This window comes from Mesocricetus auratus, unplaced genomic scaffold (genome assembly GCF_017639785.1).
Source record: "Mesocricetus auratus isolate SY011 unplaced genomic scaffold, BCM_Maur_2.0 Super-Scaffold_100011, whole genome shotgun sequence".
In the NCBI taxonomy this organism is placed as follows: Eukaryota; Metazoa; Chordata; class Mammalia; order Rodentia; family Cricetidae; genus Mesocricetus; species Mesocricetus auratus.
In genome coordinates this window covers 11,071,120-11,096,135 of record NW_024429195.1, presented here as the reverse complement: position 1 = coordinate 11,096,135, position 25,016 = coordinate 11,071,120, and the positions used below count along the sequence as shown (strand labels likewise).

The 25,016-nt window shown below is 42.0% G+C and overlaps 1 protein-coding gene across 4 annotated transcripts in view; it reads left to right on the top strand.

Moving 5' to 3' along the window:
* The window catches only part of Trpc4 (transient receptor potential cation channel subfamily C member 4), a 158,152-nt gene that overhangs the window by 86,792 nt on the left and 46,344 nt on the right, over positions 1 to 25,016 (top strand). For 3 of the 4 annotated variants that reach the window (XM_040754428.1, XM_040754429.1, XM_013118661.3), the window contains one exon: positions 22,716 to 23,052. In XM_040754428.1, coding sequence (XP_040610362.1) covers positions 22,716 to 23,052 — 337 coding nt within the window. Of the gene's footprint in view, positions 1 to 22,715; positions 23,053 to 25,016 lie in introns of those variants that run through there. The other variant, XM_040754430.1, reaches the window with a different exon arrangement.

Here is a 25,016-nt window from a genome sequence, read left to right as displayed (position 1 = left end):
CCTTAACACCGTTTGTGTACCATCCCCGTTCCCTTGAAATCCACCCCATCGTCACCTACTAGTATCCTGACTCCTATAGCAACTGCAGTTTAAACACACACACACACACACACACACACACACACACACACACACACACACATCTAAAGGTTCACAGCTAGCACCCACATATGAGAGACAACATGTGGCATTTGTGTTTCTGAATCTCAGTAACTTCATCCAGAATGATAATTTCCAACCCCCTACCCCATCCATTTATCTGTAAATTTCACCATTTCAGTTTTCTTTACAACTGAACGATACTCCATATATTCCATGTATGCATCACCTTTCTCCTATCCATTCACCAGTGATGGACATCTAGGCTGCTTCCGTTTCCTAGCTATTGAGGATAGAGCATCAGTGAACATGAATGAGCAAGCGTCTCTCTCCAGGAGATGTAGGCTTTGGGTGTATGCCCAGCTGTAGTATAGCTGGATTATGTGGTAGATCTATTTCTAGCTTTCCTAGGAACCTCTTCTTGATTTTTTTCAGTGGCTGCACCAGTTTGTACACCCACCAGCAGTGAATAGGATTCCCTTCCCCTCATTCACAATAACACTTGTCTTTTGAGGGGTGTGGTCTTAGACATTTTGACTTGGGTAAGATGAAATTTCAAAGTAGTTTCATTCCCTGGGAGCCAGGGATGTTGAACATTTCTAAAACATGTTTCTCAGCCATTTGTATTCATTCTTTTGAAAACCTACTCTTGGACTCCATAACCTGTTCTTAATTTGGTTGTTTTGTTTATGGTATTACTTTGAATTTTTTTTAATTCTTATTCTAGACCCCAGCCATCTGTCAGATACGTAGCTGACAAAGATTATTTTCCTGTCGACTGCCTCTTCTCTTGAATGATAGTAGCCTTCCATGTACAGCTTTTTAGTTTCATGAGGTTCCATTTGTCATTGTCAATCTTAAGGCCTGTGCCACTTGGGGCCCTTGGCAGAAAGTCCTTTTCTTTGCCTGTAATTTGAAGCCTATCTCCTACTTTCTTCGCCCTCTAACAGGTTAGGGGTGTTGGGTTTTATATTGAGGTCCTTGATTTTGGGTTGTTTTCTTTTTTGGTTTATTGGGTTTTTCATTTCCAATATCCTTTCATCTTGGATATTGTTTGGCCATTCTGCCTCTATAGTGAATGTTATTTTTGCAATGAGCATTTACTTCCTTGCCTCATTCCACTCTGCTTTTGTTTTCCTGGAGTATATTCATATCCTTTTGGCCATAGTTATAAATTTTTGTTTTGAATTCTATACCTGGAAGTTCTTGCAGGTCAGTCTTATTGGGGGACGTTACAATGAGGTTAGTAGTTTTTGAAGGGAAAATGTCATGGTTTCTTGTATTGAATTTATTTCTGCACTGGCCTTTGTGAATCTTGCTGGTTGAGGCTTTCTTATTTTAGTTTAACCCCTCTTCTCTCAGTGGAAGTGTGCACAGAGGTTGAGAGGGAACTAAGATGCAGACTGTGTGAGATATTATTCTCTTATGCGACTCTGGTATTTAGGGCTTCATTTTCTATCTCCTTCTTTTGTCCCTGATAAAGGTCACTATCCAAGGGTCAGCCCAGCCCTGCTGGTCCTCTCCTCTGCTGTCCTCTGGCGCAGAGTCCCAAGTCTTGTTGCTGTACCTTGCATAAGTTCTTATCAACCAACAGTTGGGGTTAAAAAAGTCTTGAGAAACTGAGTGTGTAACCTGTAGGAACATGAAGGACATGATGGGTTTGGGAGGGGCAGGGCTTACCTGGGAGCCCAGGCAAGCTAGATCACAGAGGAGATGGACTGTGGATAGGGTGGGAAGAAACAGTCTTCCTGACAGACATAGTGGGTAGTCCTAGAGGATGCTATGGAGTACGGGTAGGAAGGGCAGGGCCTTCTGGGAAATGCAGGCAGTGGAGTCCTAGAGAAGCTGAGAGGGCCTTTGGGGTGGGAAGGAGGGGAGCGGCTTACCTGGCGGTGTGGGGGACACTTGCGGGAGTCTTTTTATTTGTTATATAAAGACGGGGTATCACAAAGTCACTCATGCTGGCTCTGAACTCATTCCGTGCCCAGACAGACCTTGAACTTGAGATCCCTCAGTCTCGCGAATAGCTAGAATTACACATGTGAACCACTGGGCCTGGTTCATGCATTCTTTTCATTTTCTTTACCAAACACCATGTAAACGCAGAGGGCTGGTGACAAATATTTTTTTCCTTTTTGGAGGGACTGTGCTGACTGATGAGAACACAAAGTAGTTGACAGTGTTTTCAGAGACTCATAAAATAAGAGGAAGGAAAGGAAAATTCTGCTGGCAAAACTGCCCATGCTCTCACTCCCTCCTCCAGAGCTTGTGAAACCAGTGTTATTTATCTGATGTCTTTCGTCATCTATGCAAACAGATACAAAAATGCTCCCTCCTCAAGTGACTCATGCAGGTAGCCCTCATTTAACTGCTGAGGTAAGACTATGTCGGTGTGACTCTGACCTCATTTGGGGGTCTACTTCAATCCTAGGTTCCTATGTCATACCCTGGTGTCCTCATCAGCAGTAGGTCCTATAAGGAGATGGCATCTGATGCCTCCAGTTTTGTGTCCCTAGACAACCGAGCTGGGCTCGGTAGGCCTCAGTTTTCTGGCTGTAATGTCAGGACATGGTGAATTCTGTTTTAGCTTCCACCTGTAATTTCTAAGGGAAGAGAACATTTGGTAAGTCTGGCATGTAATTTTTTTTATCCTTGAACATCCCTATATCCCTATATCCAGCTCAGGCATTTTGGGATTAGGAGCAAATCTCACGCATGGCTTTCTTTCTCTTTGGGGAAATGAGAGAGAATGAAGAATGTATGAGGTGCTTATAAAACTGAGAGTCCAGATATTTGAAAGACTCGTTAATGAGGCCACATCTTTTACCGTCTCACCTGACTCAGGCTCTAAGTCATCCCGAGACACCTCTTCCAGGCTCCAAAGACCCCTTTGACAGAACCTCTCTTAGACACCACCAGTGACACAGCACACTGAAGGCAGAACTGAACAGCCATCTGTTAAGATATTAGGATCCTCTTCACAAAATGGAAGCCAGTCCGAGTCCCTCCAGCCTCCACCCAAGAGAGGAGTCAGTCACGTGCAGCGGGGACTGTGGGTGCCACTGAGTGTCTATTGGGTGGATGACAATGCCGACGCGTATGGTCAGGCTTTGTCTCCTAGCCAGGGAGCTGCCTCTGAGGAGCACCATGGCCACAGAACACTGTGGCCAGACACCCCGTCCTGGTGTCTTACCAATCTCCATCACTAGTTTCCTCTTATCTCGGTAAGGAAGGAGCTAGGCTCCAGCAGCATGACAGGTGGGGGGCGGGGAGAGATAGAAGGTTATGAAAAGAAAGTACCTACTCTGCCTTCCTTGGCAGGAAGGAATGGCTGCCAGGGAAATGGGCACACTCATTATCTTTTGGGATGAGCTATTGGTCAACAGCCACTCAGACACCAAATGTGCCCTCTGTGTTCAAAACTAAGCCGCCCACACAGGCCCATCTTGAAATTCCACGAGACAGTCATCACCCTGTGACTTGTGAAACACTTGAGCGCTGTGCTGTAAAATGCAGCAGACACTAACTCCTGACATGGTTGGGTACTTGATGTACGGTCTGCCCACACCAAGGAACGCTGTACCTTCATAAAATACACAAGCGATTTCAAAATCTCAGTACAAAAAGGAGAAGAAGGAGAAGGGGCAGTGGCGAGGATCAAATATTTATACCCTAAAATGAAATTTTAGAAATGCCTAATTGAAGGAAATTTACCATTTAATTCTGCTGGTCTTGTTTGCCTGTCAAATACTGCTGTTCAGATCAAGCATGGTGACATAGTCTCACAATCCCAGCACCTTAGAGGCCGAGGCTGGAGGGTTGTAAGTTCAAAACCAGCCTGTGCTACATTGTGAGCCTGTGCCTCAAACTGAGTAATTACTTTAAATGACTGTCAAAAAATAAGAATAACATAAATGGCTCACATGTGTTTCTTCATGGCTCTATGACTAGGCAAAGATTGTATGTATGCATCCATATATATATATATATATGGATGGGGGTAGGAGAAGGGGAGGGAGAGGGAACTGGGGTTGGTATGTAAAATGAAAACAGATCTTAAATAAAACAGCAAAATAAAAAATAAATAAAATAATAACTAAGATTTTTTAAATGTGGATTACACGGAAAGAAAGGCAGGAAGTTACTGTGTAACCCGTGCTCTCGAATCCTCTGTCTCTTAGGTGTGCACCCTCATATTTCACAGAGATGCCTGCACCTGGAACTATAGGAGAAGATTAGAAGAATCACCCCATCACATGACACCACTAGAGCTGTGGTTCATGGTCATCTGTGCCTGGGGCTGAAGGAGCTAGCCACTGTAAGGGCAGAGCCGGCAGGTTATTCTAAAGGATGAGAGCCAGCCAAAGAACGGCGAGTGAAGGCTGGACGGCTGAGTGGGGAGTAGGAAGGACCAGGATAAATACCATGGTGTTCAGTTCTCCTAAGGCACTGAGTCTTGAACCCCGTGCTTAGTGCACCTTCGACTGAGCTGTGTCCCCAGCCCCTGAGCTCTGAGTCTGCACCTGGAAAAAGGAGAAAGACTGATAGTGAAACCATAGAATTTCCCATCCTCCTGATTTTACTATACTAAATTTTGCCTTCCCTATTTAGTTAGTAATCTTGCCATTAAAACTAATGGTCTTTAGTCTGATTATTAACTCTTAATTCCATACACCTTACAGGGCATCACTATTGCTTTCTCATATTCATTTTACATTCGTCCTATGAGATTATCAGACAAGTTTGATGCTTAAATATCTGTCAATGTGGGCACCGGACTGCAGTCTGCAGTCTGACAAGATGTGGTACTGGAAGCTAATCACCTCCTGGTTAGCTGAAGAGTATTTCAAATCCTCAAGTCAAAAATTACTCTGTCTTAACTTTCATCCTTTTAAACTCAGTCATCTCCTGCCCCGTGAGGAGCTACCTCAGCTGTCACCCCCCCCCCTTTCTGCACCTTTCTGTCATCCTAGACTGGGAAACTTTGTCCAGTTACAAGAGGACATTCCCTTCCTTGGGAAGACTAACTTGACACGGTGGGAGATCACTGTGGTAAAAATAAAATAGTGAGACTATGTCAGCAACAGGAAGAAAACAAAGGATGTCTTCGCTCTGCTATGTGAACGATCCTCCTTCAACTTCTGAGGTGTTATTATTGAAATGTTTCCTTCTACAGAAAAATAAAGGAAGGAAGGAGTTCCTTTGCCTCTCACTTTCAACTAATGAATACATGGTTTACTGAAAGTTAGGATTTATAATTTAAATAGTGTTGTAACACACTGTTCTAAAGTTCTGAGATGAGGTATGAAGTAACTTGCTGTGATGTTTGAATTGCTTTGGGATCAAGTAATGTGGTACCGCCCCTCCCCTCCCAAGTGCCGGAGCTATAAGTCATTGTCTGACTGAATTTAGGAAGAAGAAAAATGTTCTAACTATCTTCAACTTTGAACAATATTTTTGGTAAGGTAAAATTATTCCAACAGAAACACGGGTAAATATTTTGACTACGCTTCTCATATGTATGAGACACCCTAACCTGCATTGTAAATGTTTGGAAGGGGTGAGACAGTCACTCACAGTTAGCAATAATATATCTGTGTGACAGGAAGCAGGGAGGTTCTGCTTGCTATCAAGTGGAATTTTCACTGCCAGAGAGTTTGGCAAGAAACGATGGGCATTTCTGAACCCCCTCAGGACTTTTCCTCTCCTTCTACCCAAAGTCCAGAGGTGGGAAGAGAAAGATTCTGTGTAATTGCAGTCCCCGCCAACACTGCTAAGATTTCACTGAGTGTGAAAGCCCCGTCTTAGTTTGTTTTAAGAGAGAGTCCTAGGTTTGGGGAGAGTGGATGCTGGCACAGATTATAGGGACGGGGACTCTGTTCTCACTTCCTCTTTCTGGTAGCAACAGATCCAGAGATCAGAGGAAGTCTGAGATGGCTGTCAAGGAAAGCTTAGCTTACACAATCACAATTCCTTTTACTCTGAAACCTAGCTTTGGGACATTACTCTTGAGTGTAATATTTATTTGTTTATTTTTAATTTGCCCTAGACTCACAGATGGATGGACGAGTACTGGGGATCCACACATAAGCTCACATACCCATAGCCACCTGATTTTGTTTTTACCAAGAGGCCGGAAGTACACATAGGAGAGAAGGCAGCGTCTTTAACCAGCGGCGCTTGCTGGTGAAGCTGAACTGTGGCAGGCAGAAAATGAAGTAGCAGAGCCTTCTCTCACCCAGAACACAACCAGGCTCCAGGCGGGTCAAGGACCTCAGAATAGGACCTGATACCCTGGACCTGATGGACAAAACGCAGAAACCTTTCTGACCACGACCGGGATCATACCGGCATTAAAATCAACAATTAATGGTTGAGAACTCATGAAAACAAAAAGCTTCTGTATAGCAAAGGAGTCCATCATCCAATGGAAGAGACAACATGCAGAGTGGGAAAAAAATCATTAGTGTTTGTGGTACACACACAGCAAAAACAGCAACAAGAGCACAGATAAACAATGGGGTCAAACACAACAGAGAATTCTTATAATTTCTTGTAAACAAATTAGAAAATATAAAGACTCCGCTGTCGTTTACATGAATTCTTCTGTCTGACAATCAGGCCCTTCCCGTCTAGACTAGCCAGCTCTGAGGTGGTAGCTTAGATGGCGGAGGGATCCAAAGCCTTTGGATTGCTTTCTGTTGGGGTGATTGGAACACGGTGGGAGGAGAGGGGCTCGAGGGGACACAGTGCTGGCTCAAGGAAGCCAGTAGAATTAAGCTCTTCCTATACCTTAGTCTTGTTTCAGGTTTTGCCTTAAGCTCTGTGATCAGATTGTATAGCTCCTTTGCAGCCTGCTTTGCTCTTATTATTCAATTTATTGTCTGCTGAGAACTGAACCAAGGTTCCTATGCCTGCTAGACAAGCACTCTGCCACTTGTATCATGCCAAGCCCTTGGTTCGTGAGGCGGGTCTCACAATGCTGCCCATGACAGATGTGAATTCACTAGGCATCCTAAGCTGTTCCTCCTGACTCTGCCTCCCGGCAGCTGGGATTACAGAGTCACATATCGTGGCTTTATTTGGTACTTAAAGGCAGCTAATGTAAACCTTTTGGACATAATCCCCATCTGTGTTACGTTCTTCTGAAGTAGTGATAAAATTTGAGGATATGTGTATCCAGTATTGAACATTCCATGAGAAAAAGCAAAATGCTTGAAGCTCTCCATATTCTATTTCATGCTATTCAAGACAACAAGATGGAACTAAACGCTGTTTCCGTGTTAACGGTGTTTCAATTTTACATGAGTAGTGAGAATTACTACTCTAGAGACCTCCTCTAGAGACCACAAATGATAAAATTAATTTGTTCTCACACACGAATTGAACACCAATGTGTTTTTTTGCTTAAAATTGCAATATTGCTCTTTTTTCTCAATGCATCAACATAGTTAATACTTTCATATTAAAAACATTATTTATTCACAGTTGTCTTTATAGTTATAGCCTCTACTATGTATGCATAGATCTTTTTATGCAAAGCAATAGGAAAGAAGAGAGAACACTATTATTATGGTCTGCTAAGGCAACATTAGGAGGATTGGAGAATTTAGAAGATAATAGAATTAGGTGTGGAATAACTAATTTTCTGGGCTTAGATCTCAAGTAATACCTGGTGTCAAATTATGATGTCATCTCAGGATGAGATGAACTAGAGTGTGTATTGGAGTGAAAGGAGATGAAAACAGGAGAAAGTTAAGAGGCTACTTTGACGAGTGTACCTGTTTGCTTTCTGTGGCTGTGAGAAACACCACAACCAAAAGCAAGTTGGGGAGGAAAGAGTTTATTCCAACTTCCAGCTGAGAGAAGTCAGGGAAGGAAGCCATGGAGGAATCTGCTCATTGGCTTGTTCAGCATGGCTTCCTCAGCTTGCTTTTAATATAACCCAGGACTGCCTGCCCAGTGGGATGGACCCTCAATCATTAACCAAGAAAATGACCCACAGGCCAGATGATCTCTTTCCAGATGACCCTAGCCTGTGTCTAATTGAGAAAAATCTAACCAACACAATATAACAGACTAGTTATCCTCAAGGCACCCATGGCCCCAGCAGATAAGGACAGGCTTATTTTTAATAGTGTAGTATTACAGTAAAATTAGCAACAGACAAACTGCACATGTTTGAGTTGAACATTTGGTAAGGATTTTGGTGTGTGCACACACCATGGTTAGATGTGAACATATCCACCTTTCTCACAAGCTTCCTTTTGTTCTTTAGTAATTGCACCACCCTGCAAGCACCTGCAGATCTGATTTCAGTTGTTACAGACTAGTTTGCATTTCTAGAGCTTTTATGAATAGGATTATACACCATGGGTTGTTTTTATCCTCTCTGCTATTTCATTCAGCATAACTGTGCTTTGAGACAGAGTCTCACTGTATAGTCCTAGTTGACCTAGAACTGACTGTGTAGATCAGGCTGCCCTTGAACTCACAGAACTTCACCTGCCTCTGCCCCCTGAATGCTGAGATTAAAGACTTGTGCCAGCACACACAGCCAGCATAACTATTTTTAAGATCCAGTAATGGTCAATTATGAGGCTTCCTTCCTTTTATTGAAGAGTAATCTAGCATTCATGAACATAAAATTTGCTCACCCTTCCATGAGTTAATGGACACTCAGTTGTTCTACTGTGAAGTTTTTATAAATCAAGCAATCATTATGTCTTCATGCAGATGTTTGAGTGGGTACAGTCTTCACTTTTCTCTGGATATATCATGAGGGATAGAATGACTTCATTATCAGTAATACATATTTAATTAGAAATTAAGGGTTCACTATTTTTGAAGGTTGCCAACAATTTATATTTTATGGTCGATAAATGAAAATTTTAGTTCCATCAAATCCTCCCACACACATAGTTAGTCTGTGTATCATTTGCCCCCCCCTTCTTTTCTGTGATGAAACACCATGACCAGCACTACTTATTTCTGTAATAAACTCATCTGAAAGAGTTTGTTTTGGCTTATGGCTTCAGAGGGTTAGAGTCCACAGCAGTGGGAACAGCATGACAGCAGGCAACAGGCAGCCGGCCTGGCACTCGGAGCTGGCAGCTGAGAGCTCACCTCTCAACAAGGAGCATGAAGCAGAGAGAGGGGAGACAGAGGGGAGGAGGTAGGAAGGAGGACAGAGACAGAGATAGACATGGGGACTTCAGAGGCTCCCCCACATTTTCTCCGGCAAAGGTCACACCTCCTATACCTGCACAGACAGCACCACCAAATGGAGACCAAGTGTGAAAATACCAAAGCCTATGGTGACATTTATCATTCTCTACCACAGCCCATTCCATGCGGTTTAGGTTTGCACGTGTGTCTCATGGCGAAGCATCTTCTCCTGTGCCATTTGTCCTCTGTGCGTCTTCCAGGGATGCCTGAGAATGCCTGGAACCCAGTTTGGGTGTTGCCTGCTGTCTTGCTGTTGTGTTTGGGTTGAATGACGCATGGCTGAGGGGAAGTCTAGCCTCACAGAGACACCTGTTTGATGTTATGTGAGAGTGGGAAAGAGTTTGTGGCTCATGTCTCAGCTGTGTAGAGAGTGTAAGAGGTAGCCAACGTCATGTGCACACTTAGATAAGAAGCCCGATGGGACATAATTTAAATTGTGGATTGTATGTATCTAATTGTGTATGTCTGTGACTTTTAAGTGGTAATTTTTCAGAAAAAAGAAGCTCGCTGATAATTGGAACTTAAAAACCTCATCCAACCAGGCAGATCATGAGCCGTCAAAGCTTCGCTTATGCTGGCAGCTTCTCATAAAACTGCCACATTACTAATGGAATAAAACCCAGTTCACCACGTTCACGTGTGTCCTTGGGATTCTTCACGTAAAGGCGCAGTTCTGGACCATATTAATGCCCCATACCCAGCAAAGTTGAATTCTTTTTCCAATTCCATGGTGTGGTAGCCCTAACTCTTCTGCTTACTGTCTCACCTGTGTAAGCCATGTACTAGTTAGAATAGGTCAATCTCCTGGAAACCCTTAAAAAGATTTAACCACAGCTGCGGAGTGATGTGGGAGACAGCTTTAGAGTTATGAGTGTTTCAGTCTCAACCTTTATCATCAACGATTATGGTGGAATAATAAAACAGAAAACAATAGGCCCAGGAAAGGTGAGGGGATTCAATATCTAGAAGGAGAGAGAGATCAGGAGCTACAGTGTGCCTCTGTGGAGTCACTCAGTTTATCAAAAGATGAGATTTTAGAGGCTGGAGAGTCTGCTCAGTGGTTAAGAGAGCTGGCTGCTCTCAATATGTATGTATGTATGCATGTGTGTATGTATATATATGGGTGTATTATATATGTGTGTGTGTATTATGTGTGTGTGAACACATTGTATGTTCCCAGCACACACGTGTCATCTCACATCCATCTGTAACTCCAGTTCCAGGGGACCTGACACCTTCTTCTGGCCCCCCCAGGGTGCTGCACACATGTGATGCACATGCACGCAGACAAAACATTCATGTATATAAAAATAATAAATTAATCCATGTTTTAAAAGAATATGGATTTAATTAGTGATAATAGCTAATTAGCAGAGTTTATGGAGTTATTGGGTTTTAAAAAACAGTTCACGGAGTTTTTATTGGGAGCGTATGAAATCGCAGCTGCAATGTAAACTATAATGTCAAAGCTACGTATTAGGTACCTATCAGAAAATGTATAATTATGAATGTCACAGCTTGGTATTTTAGCAACTTAATCCTAGTGCTAAAGAACACACCCTTATTTGGAAATACGATTGGTCTACACGAGACGTCAGAAGATGAGGTCACTGGGCTCCTTGCTCCTGTGTGGCTACGATTGGTTTCCTTATATGAGATGGTAGTTGGTACAAAGTGAGGCACCCAGGAAAGTGTGTTGTGATGGCACAGGCAGAGACTGGAATGAGGTCCCTGCATGCCAAGGAATGCTAAGAGTTGACAGACATGTAGCAGACAGCAGGAAGAGGCAAGGGAAACGTTGGTATCATTGGCATCTAGATATTAGGCTGTGAGCCTCCAGAGTCAGAAGAAAGAGTTATGAGTCATTTTCTGCTGCCTAGTTCATGGGCCTTTATAGGACAGCATTTAAAAAACAAAACAACCAAAAAGTACATTATAACAAACCTACATACAGCTTACAATGATATGGTCTATGCGAAATTTTATAACAAGTTTACCATTACCTGAGGTCAGAGAGTTATCAGTGAAGTTCCTATCTGTACCTCCAGTCCTCAGGTCCCTTGAAAAAGTCTTACTGAGGGCCATAGGTTTGAGCTGCCAGTAACTAATACCACAGGCTCTGTGTTGTCTTTGCACAGCAGTTATGATTGCCTCGAGATGCCCAGATGAAAATTGTGCAAACCAGGGCTCAAACGAGTGGAGTTTGTGTTCATTGCAAATGGAAGTCCTGAAATGATTGAGTGAGAGGAAATGACGTGTCTATTCTTTTTAGGAACGTGATTTGGATCATTATAAAGAAAAAAGGATAAAACAAAGTGGCAAGCCTGTAGTCAGGAATCCTAGAGAGAAGCTGGTACCCAGCTACAGCAGGGAGCTGGAGACACATTGACAAGAGCTGAGGTTGAAGGTAGATGCTGAGACTGCTGGCGTTGGTGACAGTCAGGAGAGAGACTGAACAATGATGACAAAGCACCATCTCCTCTAGACACGTCGCCACTCATTCTCTGCCTCCTGGAAGTGACGTCAAGAACGGCCACCCTGATGATTATGTACGCTTTTGTCCACATGTCCCCTTTGTGAGACCAGAAAGAACTCTCAAGGTGCCGTTACTCTGTGAACCCTGCTATCTCCAAAACACATTTGATTGTCTGTGTTGCAGGCTACACAGTTTCATTCCCACTTCAGTCAGCAGACAACTGAGTCCTGTAATAAATGGTGACAGTTATTATTTTTCCCAGGATAGGCAAGGTAGTCTTCAAAACTATGCGTTGTCGACAGCCAGCTGAAGGGAGAAACATCATAGAAGGTGTTAGTCAGGGTTCTCAAGAGGAACAGAATAGGTAGCATAAATATACAGTAAAAGTAGATTATTACATTACTTTAGACAATCAGAGGAGCCCCAAAATAGTTGTCTCACACTACAGAATCCAAGAATCCAGTAGTTGCTCAATCCAGGGGATTCTGTATCTTGGTGGTCCCAATCTGGTGCCAAAACCTTGCAAGATTCCTGGTCTTTAGTCTATGCTGGAAGTCTGTTTCATCCTTCCTTCCTTCCTTCCTTCCTTCCTTCCTTCCTTCCTTCCTTTCTGTTTGTCTGTCTGTCTTCCTCCATCCATTTCTCCCTCCCTCCCTCCCTCCCTCCCTCCCTCCCTCCCTCCATCCATCCATCCCTCCTTCCCCCTCTTCTTTTTTTTTTGAGACAGGGTTTCTATTTTACCCCTGGCTGCCCTTGAACTCATTCTGTAGACCAAGTTGGCCTTGAATTCAGAGGCCTGCCTGCTTCTGCCTCAAAGGTACTGGGGATTAAGGCCCAGGTCACAACCACCTGGCTGAAATATTCAGGTCTGTCTCTAATATTCAGGAAGGAATTAGCCAGCCATGTTCTTACCACATAGATTAAGATACTCAAGGTAACCTCACAGCTGTGCCTGCAGGCCAATCAGATATGGACAGTGGCTTATTGAGGCTTGCTCCCCAAGTGATTATAGGTTTTGTCTAGTTGATAGTTATAAACGTGAGTCACCAAGAGCACAAGGGGAATAATCGTAGCTTGATTTTAAGATTAAAGCTACTGTCTGGGCAAGGTGTGGCAGTGATTGCCTTTAATCTCAGCACTCAGAGGATAGAAGCAGGTAGATAGTTGTACTTCAAGACCAACCTGGTCTACATATCAAGTTCCAAACCAGCCAAGGATAATTAAAGAGACCATGCCTCAAAAGTCTGTTTATATACTTATCTGTATTCATTTAAATACACATAGCCCATTGTCTGTTATACTGAAATGTGTAGATTGGCAGAAAAATACTTCTACCATGAGAAAATGACTTTAGCTGTGGAAGGAAAGACTGGAATTGTTCCTCTGCTATAACGTGTAGTTTTCCCCCAGCCTCTTGGGTCCTGTTGCCACTTTATCCACCAAATAACACACAAGACACTATATTAATTATAAGGCTGTTGGCCATTTGCTTGATTTCTTATTGGCTAGCTCTGACTTAATTATTAACCCATAATTACTAATATATATTTTTATAAGGACTTATCTTTCCAAGGATGCAGCCTCATGTGTATGCCCTTCCCAGGATCACATGGCAACAACTCACTCTTGACTACATTTCCCAGAATCCTATTTGTCCCAAAATCATATTTGTCCCACTTATCTTGCTTCCCTATTGGCCAACAGTGCTTTATATACTTATACACACTCTGCTTTCCAAATACTTACACCATTTGTCGTCTCGGGTATAGGACGTGTACCATGTGACCAAGCTATTTCCCTCTGAGCATATACCCAGACAAGTCAATATCCTAACACAGAGATTTTTGTACCCCCGTGTTTATTGCTGCTCTATCCTCTATTGCAAAGAATTGGAATCAACCTAGTTGTCAATCAACAGATGAATAGATAATGAAACACACACATATATGTGTGTATGTATGTATGTATATGTGTGATGTATTTGTACACATATACACATACATATATATATATGAATGTTATTCAGCTCTAAAGAAAAATATAGTCACTAAAATCTGCAGGAAATGGATGGACTTAGACTATATAATATTAAGTGAGGTCATAAAGAAAAAACTTGCATGTTCTTCCTCAAATGCAGAATCTAGCCAATAGTATATGTATATGTGAAAGCAAACGTGCATATGGGCACAGTGTATTATGTAGAAAGAGAACAAGAAAGGCTAAGTAATAGGAGATGAGGAGGGACTGAAAGAAGGTGATGGACATGAGCTATGGAAGGGGATAGAAAACTAATTCCTTTTTCTACTTCTAACCATGCCCCATATTTCTCATTTTTTGTGTGTATGGTGGATAAGTGCACATCATATTACATAATGAAACAGGTACAATTCACTGTGAAGCTACACAGTTTCCATTCTAGATGGTTATTCTTACTGCGTAGGAGTTCATTGAGGTGTATAGACATTGGTCTGTTTAATTTTAGTGTGTGATTTTATTTCCACTTTTTCATAATAAAGTTTTTTAAAGAAATAGGAGCCCTGAATGTTATGTGGAAATATGCAGGGCAGGGCAACAGAAAATGATTATACATATTTATCTACTAAGACTGCTTAGTATGCATGCTCATCTGCTCATGTCTGCTCTAGATTCAGAACCACTATCCAGCTTTTGACTTTAATGGAGGTTAAAACACACTGTCTAGTTCCAGACGGTAGTGGTGCACACCTTTAATTCCAGCACTCGAGAGGCAGAGGCAGGTAGATCTCTTTGAGTTTGAGACCAGCCTGATCTACAAGAACTAGTTCCAGGACAGCCTCCAAAGCCACAGAGAAACCTTGTCTTGAAAAACCAAAACAAACACACAAACATTAAAATAAAAACCCACCCTTTCTGGATATGCTCATCTCTGTGCAAGAACTCTTGTTTGCTTATCGGAGAGCCTGGGGACTGGAGAGTTGGACCTTAATACCTGGCATGAGCCACACCTCACTCTGCTTCCCCCTAATACTATCCTAAGTTATTAAACACATGAAGAAACACTCAGGAATTGTCTCATCAATAGCCAATAAATTTCCTACTCCCCATGTATATTTATTTTAAGAAAAGTTTAGGCAGTATCCTAGAAATAGCTGCCATTTTCACAAATTATTTCAATTATTTTCTTATGCTCTCAGATGGGTAATGGTGAATGGTTGTGGAGAATGTGCCAACTGCTTCCCTTCATAATTCTCAAAGGGTCACCATTGTCTAGTGATTATAGTTTCTGGCCACTTTGTTAGCTTTGTTTTCTAGGTTCAGCTTATTTCTTTAGTGTTTGTTTGTTTGTTTGTTTGACAGTGTCTTAGTGTTCAGACTAGGCTAGCCTCAACTTCTTGGTTTTCCTGTTTTAGACTCCTGAGTGCTGGAAGTCAGGCATCAATCACCATGACCATATCAAGTTCAATAGTTTAATGGATTCAGTGTTGAGCTATCATCACCCTCCTTTTTAAGACTGCCTGGCATTTCCAGCCTCCTGTTTCTATTCACTTTCATTGTAAATTACCTTCTAAGCCAATTTTGAACATGAACCCAGGAGGATTTTAGGAAATGCAATCCCGGTCTTGTTTGACTAACATGATTAGTGGGAGTTTGGCTGCCCCTCACTGACACAGACTTGGTATCCAAGGGATAGGACATCCTTGGATCCTATTCTGAAAATCTAGTTTGCTCTGCATATTTAAGGATAGTGTTTAGGCAACCTGAAGACTGCCTGGACAGTGCTCTCTACTTAGAACCCGAGGACTTTACTGACAGTGGAGTCTCATGCTTCTCATTTAGTCTTTCTGCTCATTCTTAAGACTTTTTTCATCTTCTCAGATCTGATAAAAGATTCATTCATTTTTGTTTCAAGAAAGCTACTGAAAACAATTTGCAAACTAGGTACTTATACACTAGTTATGTTATGGGCATTTCCTAGTTATTGAGTTACTACTATTATTGTAGTTGTTATTTTCTCATAAAATTTCCACTATTTTTAATGAAATCTTAATTAAAATTTGGTTATAAAATTCTTCCTTTCTCTCAGTGGTTATGACCTGATATTTTTATAATCACTAGAAAAAATATATAATTGTATCTAGTCCTTAAATATTTATTCCATTCATTAGAACTATAAATAGTTTCATTAGGCATCAAATACATGAAACCAGTGTTCACAAACTATTAATATCTGCAGGAGTCATACAATGCGTATTGTTACTCATGGAGTCTAAAGTTGGATCTGATACCCAGCATCACTGACCTGTTCCCAGTTAATGCCAGTGTCAATGGCCTTAGACCACACTGCAAATAGCAAGGACATTGACTCGGGAGTTTGCAGGAGAAATGTTTTCACATAGATGCTAAGAGATGGTGACAGCTTCCCTTTCTACTCTATCTCTGCTAAGTCCACCATAAATTACAGCCTAGCCCAGGGATTTTTGCCTCAAAATTTTCAGTGTGGTTCTTTCTAAACAGAAGCCAGGGTGTATTCACCAGCCAGCTTATATCTGACAAAAGCCTGCCTGTTGCTTCAGGCTTAACTTGCTGCCTTGAATTTCTGGTGATCATTTTACGCTGAGCATTATCTCCCCTGCTTTCCGGACCTCCCTGTTTCAGAAGGTTGTATTAGGTTATCTACAATACCACCCATCTTCAGCATACAGTGAGTTCCCAGAAATGGGCTTACTAGTTCCAGGAGACTGTGGTCTCCCTCACTCCCAGTTACCTAGCTAGACTCTGATAGACAAGGCTGACTTTCATCATGTCACCAAGCTGCATGGGGAAATGGGGCTTTGATTAGTGAAGTAAATAGATATAGCCAGTCACGTGATCTGAATATGCTCAGGGAGACTAGAGGAATTGTCTTCATTTTGGACACAACTGTAAGTCCCTCTGGGAAACAGTCAGCCAGAGTTGAAGGTCACTGGCAGCTTTGAAGGGATGTAAATGACTGATATAACAGAAATGATTTTTTCAGTTATGGATAACATGGTTCATTGGAGCTCTCTGTGCTCAGAGAGCCCCGAAACTGTGTTATCAGCATTACAAAACACACTCTTTGAAGAAACAAAATGAAATACAAAATAACCTTGGGAGGAACACTCAAGCCAGGCAAGATGGCTACCTCCAAAATGTAAATATTTTGCTCTTTTTGAAAATATGGCCGTAGTGTAAATTTTAGGTGTGAGGTTTAAGCTAGGAAAAAGAATATAATGAAATGCTGAAAATAGAAAGGAAGAGCAAAGACTAAATAAACCCCATCAGGCCAGAGCATGGATGGTGCTTTCCTTGTGGTCTGCTCCCTTCAGCTGCGGTGTCTCTAGTCAGTGTTTCCATCCCTGTCCCTGCGGTGCGGGTTTGTTCAGTTTACTTAAGTGTCTTTAGTGTACTTTTCAATTTTATTCTTTCTCATAATTTTTCTTTATCTGGGCATTTTAGTATTTTGTGTGGATGCTTTTAATTCATTCATGTTGGATCACAACTTATTTGTAAAAATGAGATGAAGTACACTAGTTTTCCCAGTGTCTTCGGTGATTGCAATCCTGTGACTCAATGGTTCTATAAATACGCAAAGGATCAGGCCTTGGAGATGCCTTAAAGGTTATTGAATGCAAATGATGAGGAGTGTAAAGATAATTTCCAGTGCGGCTTTCGTAAATGTATGGGACCATTGTAAACCCGAATGTTTATGAATGCTAATGCCATGACTGGGGCTGTATGACAATTCCCATCCCACAGGGCTAGGCCAGGGCCTGAATTGAAGCGTGGACCTGTAGTGAAAATCACCTTCCCCCAGGCCAGGAGGGAGCAAAGGGTGGTGGTGCCTGTGGCAGGCTCTGATTCGGGAAGATGGATGGAGGAGCTCAGGCTGCAGGCCCCCAGCTTCCTGGAAACAATGCTATGGTGTCCTGCCAGGGCTTCCTGGATGGATAAGCAGCTCAGTCAATGAGAGTGTCAGTTCTCTGAAACTGTCATTCAGAAGGAACTTGAGAAAGCTGAGCAAATTTACAACAGGTGGAAAAAAAATCCCAGAGAAGAAGCAAGAGGTGTAGAAAGGAAGGAAGAAGGGGGGGATTGGTAGGATAGAGGATGATGTCATCTACTTTAGCAATTAAAAGATTTTTATAAAAATAAATCCTGTAATACATGTCTCTTGGGTTCTGAGTTACGCGACTCAAGGTGTTTTTTTTTCTAGTTCCTTCCATTTTACTTGCAAATTTCATAATTTCATTTTTCTTGACAGCTGAATAATATTCCATTGTGTAAATGTACTGCATTTTAATTATCCATTATTTAATTTATGGACATTTAGGCCATAGTTTTGGGCTATCATGAACAGAGCAGCAATGAACACTGATGAGCAAATTCCCCGCAATGCAATATAGAGCCCTGAACACAAAAAGACACATATTGTACGATTTCTCTTTTTATGTATATGGATGCCAGCCTTCAGCTTTCGATACGAGTGATACAGTGCAAATATCCACAGAGGTTAGGTACTTAGTAAAGGATCAGAGGGGAGCAGGGGATCATGCAGAAAGACAAGTAGAATTGAGTGTTAAAGAGAAATGGAGGGAAAAGTAGGATAGGAGGACTGAACAGGGTGAGGGCAGGACGGAGGAGAAAATATGAGGAGAGAGACAAACAACACTGCAGTCTCTTAAAGAGCCATGTGGAAACCTACCACTATATAAACGCCTTAAAAATACATATATACATATATATATATATGTGTGTGTGTGTGTGTGTGTGTGTGTGTGTGTGTGTGTGTCTGTTCAAAAGAACTATAAGTGGAGTCACCACAAGGGGAGAAAGTGCCCCAGCTGTCCATCTTATGCCACCACGTAAACCCTCCAGTGCCAGGAGTAGGTTATATCTTATTTAGTCCCAACACCCACATGGACAGCTCACAGCTGTCTGTACCTCAACTTCTTGGGGATCCAGTACACTCTCCTGCCTTCTGCACACACCAGGTACACATGTGGTGTACTTATATACATGTAACCATACACATAAAATAAAAACTAAATCTCAAGTGGACGCTATAGTTTGAATAAGGGCCCATGTGTTTAAGGCTTAATCCCTAGCTTGTTTCTGTTGGAAGGGGATCCTCGGGGTACTAATGGGGTCCCTCTGTTCAATATTTCAGGGGTAGCAATGGGTAAGATGGAACACTCACTCGCTTCCACCATGACGTATGTATGACCTTGTCATCAATTGAAGGGAAGATGGCCAACTGATGATGGTCTGAAAACTCTAACATCGTGAGCCAAAATAAAGATGGGGTCCCTTACCCTCTCATGAAACTTGCATCAGGGGAGGGAGAGTTGTTAGTGCTCAACTTCTTTTAGACTGGGTTGATCCATCTCTATACCTTTTGTTCCCTTTTCCTGAGGGTATAAATGTGTTATTCTATACTTACTCTCTCAGTTTGTCTATTCATATGTGAAGACTGATGAGATCATAGCCATTTATAGTTATGGTTTTTCGATCTTCAGTGGGTTCAGTTGTGTCCTGCTAAGAACTTCTTAACAGGCTGCAGAGAGAGCTCAGTAGTTAAGAGACTTTTTGTGCTTACAGAACACCCGGCATCCACATTGTGATTCAAAGCTGTTAGTAGCTCCAGTTCTAGGGGACCGGATACCCTCGTATGGCCTGTGTGGTCATCAAACACATACATGATGCAATACATACATGCAAGCAAAACACACATAAATAAAGTGAATGAATCTTTTTTTTTAATTTAAACAAAAGGAGTCTTTTAGCCTGTGCTAAATTCTAGTTCTTTAAGAATATTTTGTCATGGGTAATGGAATACACATTACACTATTTGTGTATGTGGAAGGACATTTTGGAGCAGGTAGGGCTCTCGGAGGGACAGAGCTTGCTAAGGGTCCACCGTGCTCGAGGTGAGGACTCTGCAGATGCAGTGCAACAAAACTCTGCTCTAACTTTTGAAAGCCTGGCTTTGGTCAGAAAAAAAAGTCTAGATTCCTTGATATAAACTGAAATTCTGCTTTCCACAGCACCTTAAAGGCACTTAAATTACTCACAATAGAAAGAGAACACCCTCCTCACCCCAGCCTGGAGGGCAAAGTCTCTTTTTATCTGTATTGACTTAGCCATGATCATAAAAATTCAATTGTTTCATGTCGCTCTGCCCACTACATGTTTTGATTAGTGAGTGTGCAGACCAACTGTCATTCATCTAATAAGCATGGCTGAACAGCACAGGTGCCGAATTGCTCTTTTTTTAAAATTAAATTTATTTATTTTATATCTTGAATGCAGTTTCCCCTCCCTCCTCTAACCCCCACTCCACTCCCCTCTGTGCGCCCCCACAATCTACTTCTCTGTTTCTGATAAGAAAAGGGCAGGCCTCTTATGGATATCAGCAGCACATGGCATATCAAGTTGCAGTAGGACTAAGCACCTTCCATTGTGTTAAGGCTGAGTAAGACAACCCAGTATGAGGAATAGGATTGCAAAATCCAGTAAAAGAGTCAGAGACATCTCCTGTTCTCACTGTTAGGAGTCCCATAAGAGGACCAAGCTACACAAGTGTCACATATATGCAGAGGATCCAGGTCAGTCCCATACAGGCTCCCTGGTTGTCATTTCAGTCTCTGTGAGCCCCTGTGAGCCCAGGTTAGTTGTTTCTGTGGGTTCCCTTGTGATGTCCCTGACCCCTCTGGCTCCTACAGTCCTTATCCCCTCTCATCAGCAGGATTCCCTGAGCTTGGCCTAATGTTCTTATTGTTCCCAGGGAAGCATCCTTTCTGGTTACCCAGGAATTGTTTGCTTGCACGCCATAAAAAAGAGGCAGGACTAATGTCTCACCTCCAGGAGGTCTGTATGGCTATGAACTGAAGAAGAAAAATGGGGACTGTGGGGAACAGTAAAAAGAACTTCAAAAGCACAGGTGTCTAGTTTGCATGTAGAGAAAGCTACTTTGTGATGCCAACAGAGTCCTTCCTAACGGAGTTAAATGTCTGCCTCACTCAGAACTGCACTACAATTTCACAAACACACTGTCTACCTTACCACCAGTGTAGACTGCTACCCCCTGCCATGTCTGGTCCTGGACAGCTTTCCTCTCTCTGAAAGGCATCCCTAACCACTGCACCCAGAAGATGTAGCTTCCCCTTCATTCATGGGCTGCTGGGCTGTAAGTCACAGTGAAGAAACTCGTGGTAGAAAACCTGAACAGTGTATTTAAACACTCCATACTGGTCAGAAACGTTGTGTAGTTACAGAGACTTCTCACAGCTCTTCTGCCATCCTCATTTAGAAGGAGAAAGCAGTATCTGTGCTACATCTTATGCATGTTACTAGGGTAAAATGTTAGTGTAATAGCTTATATATGATAGGAAATGTACATCATAAAGTGTTTAGTGATTTTCCTACTAAATTCAGCTATGATGACTTTCATTGGCTTGTTTATAATATTTTATATTCATTTGCCTATTAACTGAACTGAATTGAATACATATTTGCATTTATGATAGCAAAACCATACACGTTTATGACAGAAAACATTAAATAAAGAAGTAGAACGAAAACCATGTGTAAGTCATGATGAATAACTGAACCAAGAAGTTGTGATTTTAAACAAACGCATTTCATCTCCTATGTGTACAGGTGCAGGGTGCCTGAGTGTCACCCTCCACACCTTTGCCCCACCCAGTGGCCCTTGACTCACCAGTTCATCCCCTAACAGTCTTCAGCATTACGGGTAAGGGGTCAAGGTCAAGCTTCCCCCACATGGCCCTGAACAACTGGAGATACCTGTCTCCTGAGGGTGCTGAGGACACCCACCTGATGACTCATCTAGAAAGTGTGGCCATCCCTGCCCAAAAGTTCCCTCCCCACCCAGTGGGAAGGGATGTAGCAACGTCCCGAGCACAACAGGGTGTGAGTCACCAAAGGTTCACAGCTAGGGGAACACTTTTAGTTCAGATCCACCAGAATCGGAGTTGCTCAGGATTCCCTCTGGCAGCCCGACTTTCTAGGGTGACCAGAACTGCTAGAGAGACCCTGACTCAAACAACAGCAGCAGCAAAACATTGCACCTCACCCCTGAAGTTTTCTTAAATACCTAGCTATAGTTTTTATATAGTATATCCCATGTCGCTTGGATAGTTTTTGTGAACTTGGCACAAACCTAGACATGCCTGGGAAGAGGGAATGTCAATTGAAGAGTCACCTCCATCAGGTTGGGTTGTGGGAATGTCTCTGGAGCACTTTCTAAATTGCTAATTGGTGTAGGAGGGCCCACCCTGCTCTGAGAACCATCTCTGGGTAGGGGGCCCTGGACTTGGTAAGAACGACAGATGATCAAGCCAATAAATAGCATTCGCCAATGGTCTCCACCACCTCCAGGTTCCTTCCTTGGCTTCTCTGCGCAATGGACTCTATAGTCTGTACGCTAAATAAATCATCTCCTCCCCAGATTGCTTTTGTGGTCAGTGTTTTATCACAGCAACAGAGAATAAAACTAGGACACCGTGTATATTCTTATTCCTTCCCTCTGTCTTCTCTTCAAGTGCTGGTACCCTGCTTTGACTTCATTTAAGTATACACACAGCATTGTGCCTTGAGTCAAACGGGTGTTCATTATCTAGTCTTTCTCAGAGTGACTCAGGGTTTGATTCTTTTACTCTAATATCAACTGAACTACAGCTTGTGTCTTTGAATTCTAATATTGCTTTACCAAAGAATGTATGGTTTTATTTAAATGTTGTTTAAATATGAAGTAAGGAAAACATTAAAGGCTGTCATTGTATTTTACTAAAACTGCATGTTAAAGGGCAAAGGTGACTGTGAATTCTTCTGGTGAACTGAGGTCATTACACATCGCAGGGAGTTAATTTTCACTGTCCTTTCCTCCTAGTTTGTTGCCCAGCCCAACTGCCAGCAACTGCTCGCATCCCGCTGGTACGATGAGTTCCCAGGCTGGAGGAGAAGACACTGGGCCGTGAAGATGGTGACATGTTTCATAATAGGACTGCTTTTCCCCGTCTTCTCCGTGTGCTACCTGATAGCTCCCAAAAGCCCACTTGGACTGTTCATCAGAAAGCCATTTATCAAGTTTATCTGCCACACAGCCTCCTATTTGACATTTTTGTTCCTGCTGCTGCTTGCCTCTCAGCACATCGACAGGTCAGACTTGAACAGACAAGGTCCACCACCAACCATCGTGGAGTGGATGATATTACCGTGGGTCCTGGGTAAATGTGTTACTATAGAAAATATAATAACAAACGTGTTTCTGCCATGGAATTCTGTTGCTTAGAAAGAATATTAGCTAATGTTTGGGGCGGAGGGGGTTTACACGTAGGTCCTCGCCACGGTAGCTCTAAGACCTAATCCTCAAAACCAATGAAACATTTTGCAAACTGTGGTGGGCTTGCTCCCAAATGCAGCCCAGGAAAGGCAACCTTAGGGTACAGGATTGCAGGTGCTGATGACTCCATGTCCCACAAATGGCTCAGGGTTTGTGCCTTGCTCGTCTTTTGAGTCTTTCTGACATGTCTCATTGGCTACACACCATCTTGTATTTTTCTCCTGTGCTAGCATCTGAACCCAGGGCCTTTTTAAGTGGAGGCAGATGCTCTGTCACTGACTGAGCTGCATTCCAAGCCCCCAATATATGCTTTCTACAAGATAAGTATGTATCTCTCTAAATAACTACTGGTTTTATATATATTATATTACATTACACATCTATACATGCATACATACATACACATATGTACAGAGTATTTAAAAAAACTTTATCTACTTTTTTCTTTGAAAATTTTGTGGTGGAAAAAATTAGGAAATTAAACAATAGAGATTTTTCATGTTACCAGAGATAGACAATTCTTTTAGAACTGCTACAAATCAGAGTAGAAACCTTGTTTATTAATATTAAAAACTGTGTTTTCCTTCCTGTTACTGTAGCCATGCTAAGAATTTGCATTTTAATTATCCCTTTCTGTATCCTACTGTGGTTTGTGGAAAAATCACATTTTCTCAGTTTAGCTCTTTGCTTGAGGTCCCTGTGGTACCAGGCCCAGCTCGTTAGGAAACATGACAAATTTCACAATTCACCATCTCAGGAGATCTGCTTGGGTTAACTTCAAAACTGTGAGGAGACTAAAGTTAGGAGCTAGCAGGGAGAAAGAATGCTAGCCTTCAGCTCTAAAGCTTACAGTCAGCCTAACTAGTAGCTAAGAAAAAAGGTACAGCCAGGCAGTGGTGGCACACACCTTTATCCCAGCACTCGGAGGGCAGAGATAGGGGAATATCTGTGAGTTTGAGGCCAGCCTAGTCTACAGAGTGAGTTCCAAGACAGGCTCCAAAAAAAGAAGAAAAAAGTACAGTGACGTGGGATTGGTGTTTTACATGTCACTACTTTTTTGTAAACAGCATCTCAAGTGAATCTTAGAGTCAGTTCTAATCATACTGATACGTGCTCAGTATGTGTCAGTTCTAACTATACCAATGTGCACACGCTATGTGCTTGTTTAGCTTAAAAGGAAAGTTTCCATCTGCAAGTCTTCAAGAAATCATTAGCAGCCTTGGAGTTGACAGTAAGATGAAATTATTGCTCTCCTCCAAATCATCTCACACAATTGGACATATTTTATCTTAATTTTCCTAATAAAAAACTTAATAGAATAATTCTTACCAAAACAATTAAAAGGTTCTACCTAAGTATTCATAACTTGCAATGCATATCTGAAAATCATGGCATCCCAAATGGATCACACACCTTTTTAAAGAAAACAGGGTCACAAATACAGTGTGCCATAAGCATGTATAGTGTTTCAAGTCTTTGAATCCCTTCAAAGAGTCAAAGAGTGTGACTATTGGACAGCAAACTAAAGGCACTTGGCCAGATGGACCTCAAATTTCACTGGAGGGGATGGGTAATGAATTCATGATCACAATTGCAGAAAATAGTAAATGTTATAAAAGAAATAGGAACATATAACTTTGAATAACATTTGTGGTTGAAATTGCCTTGAGTGCCTGCTATATGTTAAATTCATAGCAGACATGTAGATAAAATAAATGACTCAGAGCTCAGTGGTTAATGTGCATTTTTAGGATAATGTGACTGCAAGGGGCCAATTAATCTGGGAACTTTTAGAGTGAAAAAATATTTCCTAGAATTGAAAAATATGTGGGAATGATTGTTTCACTT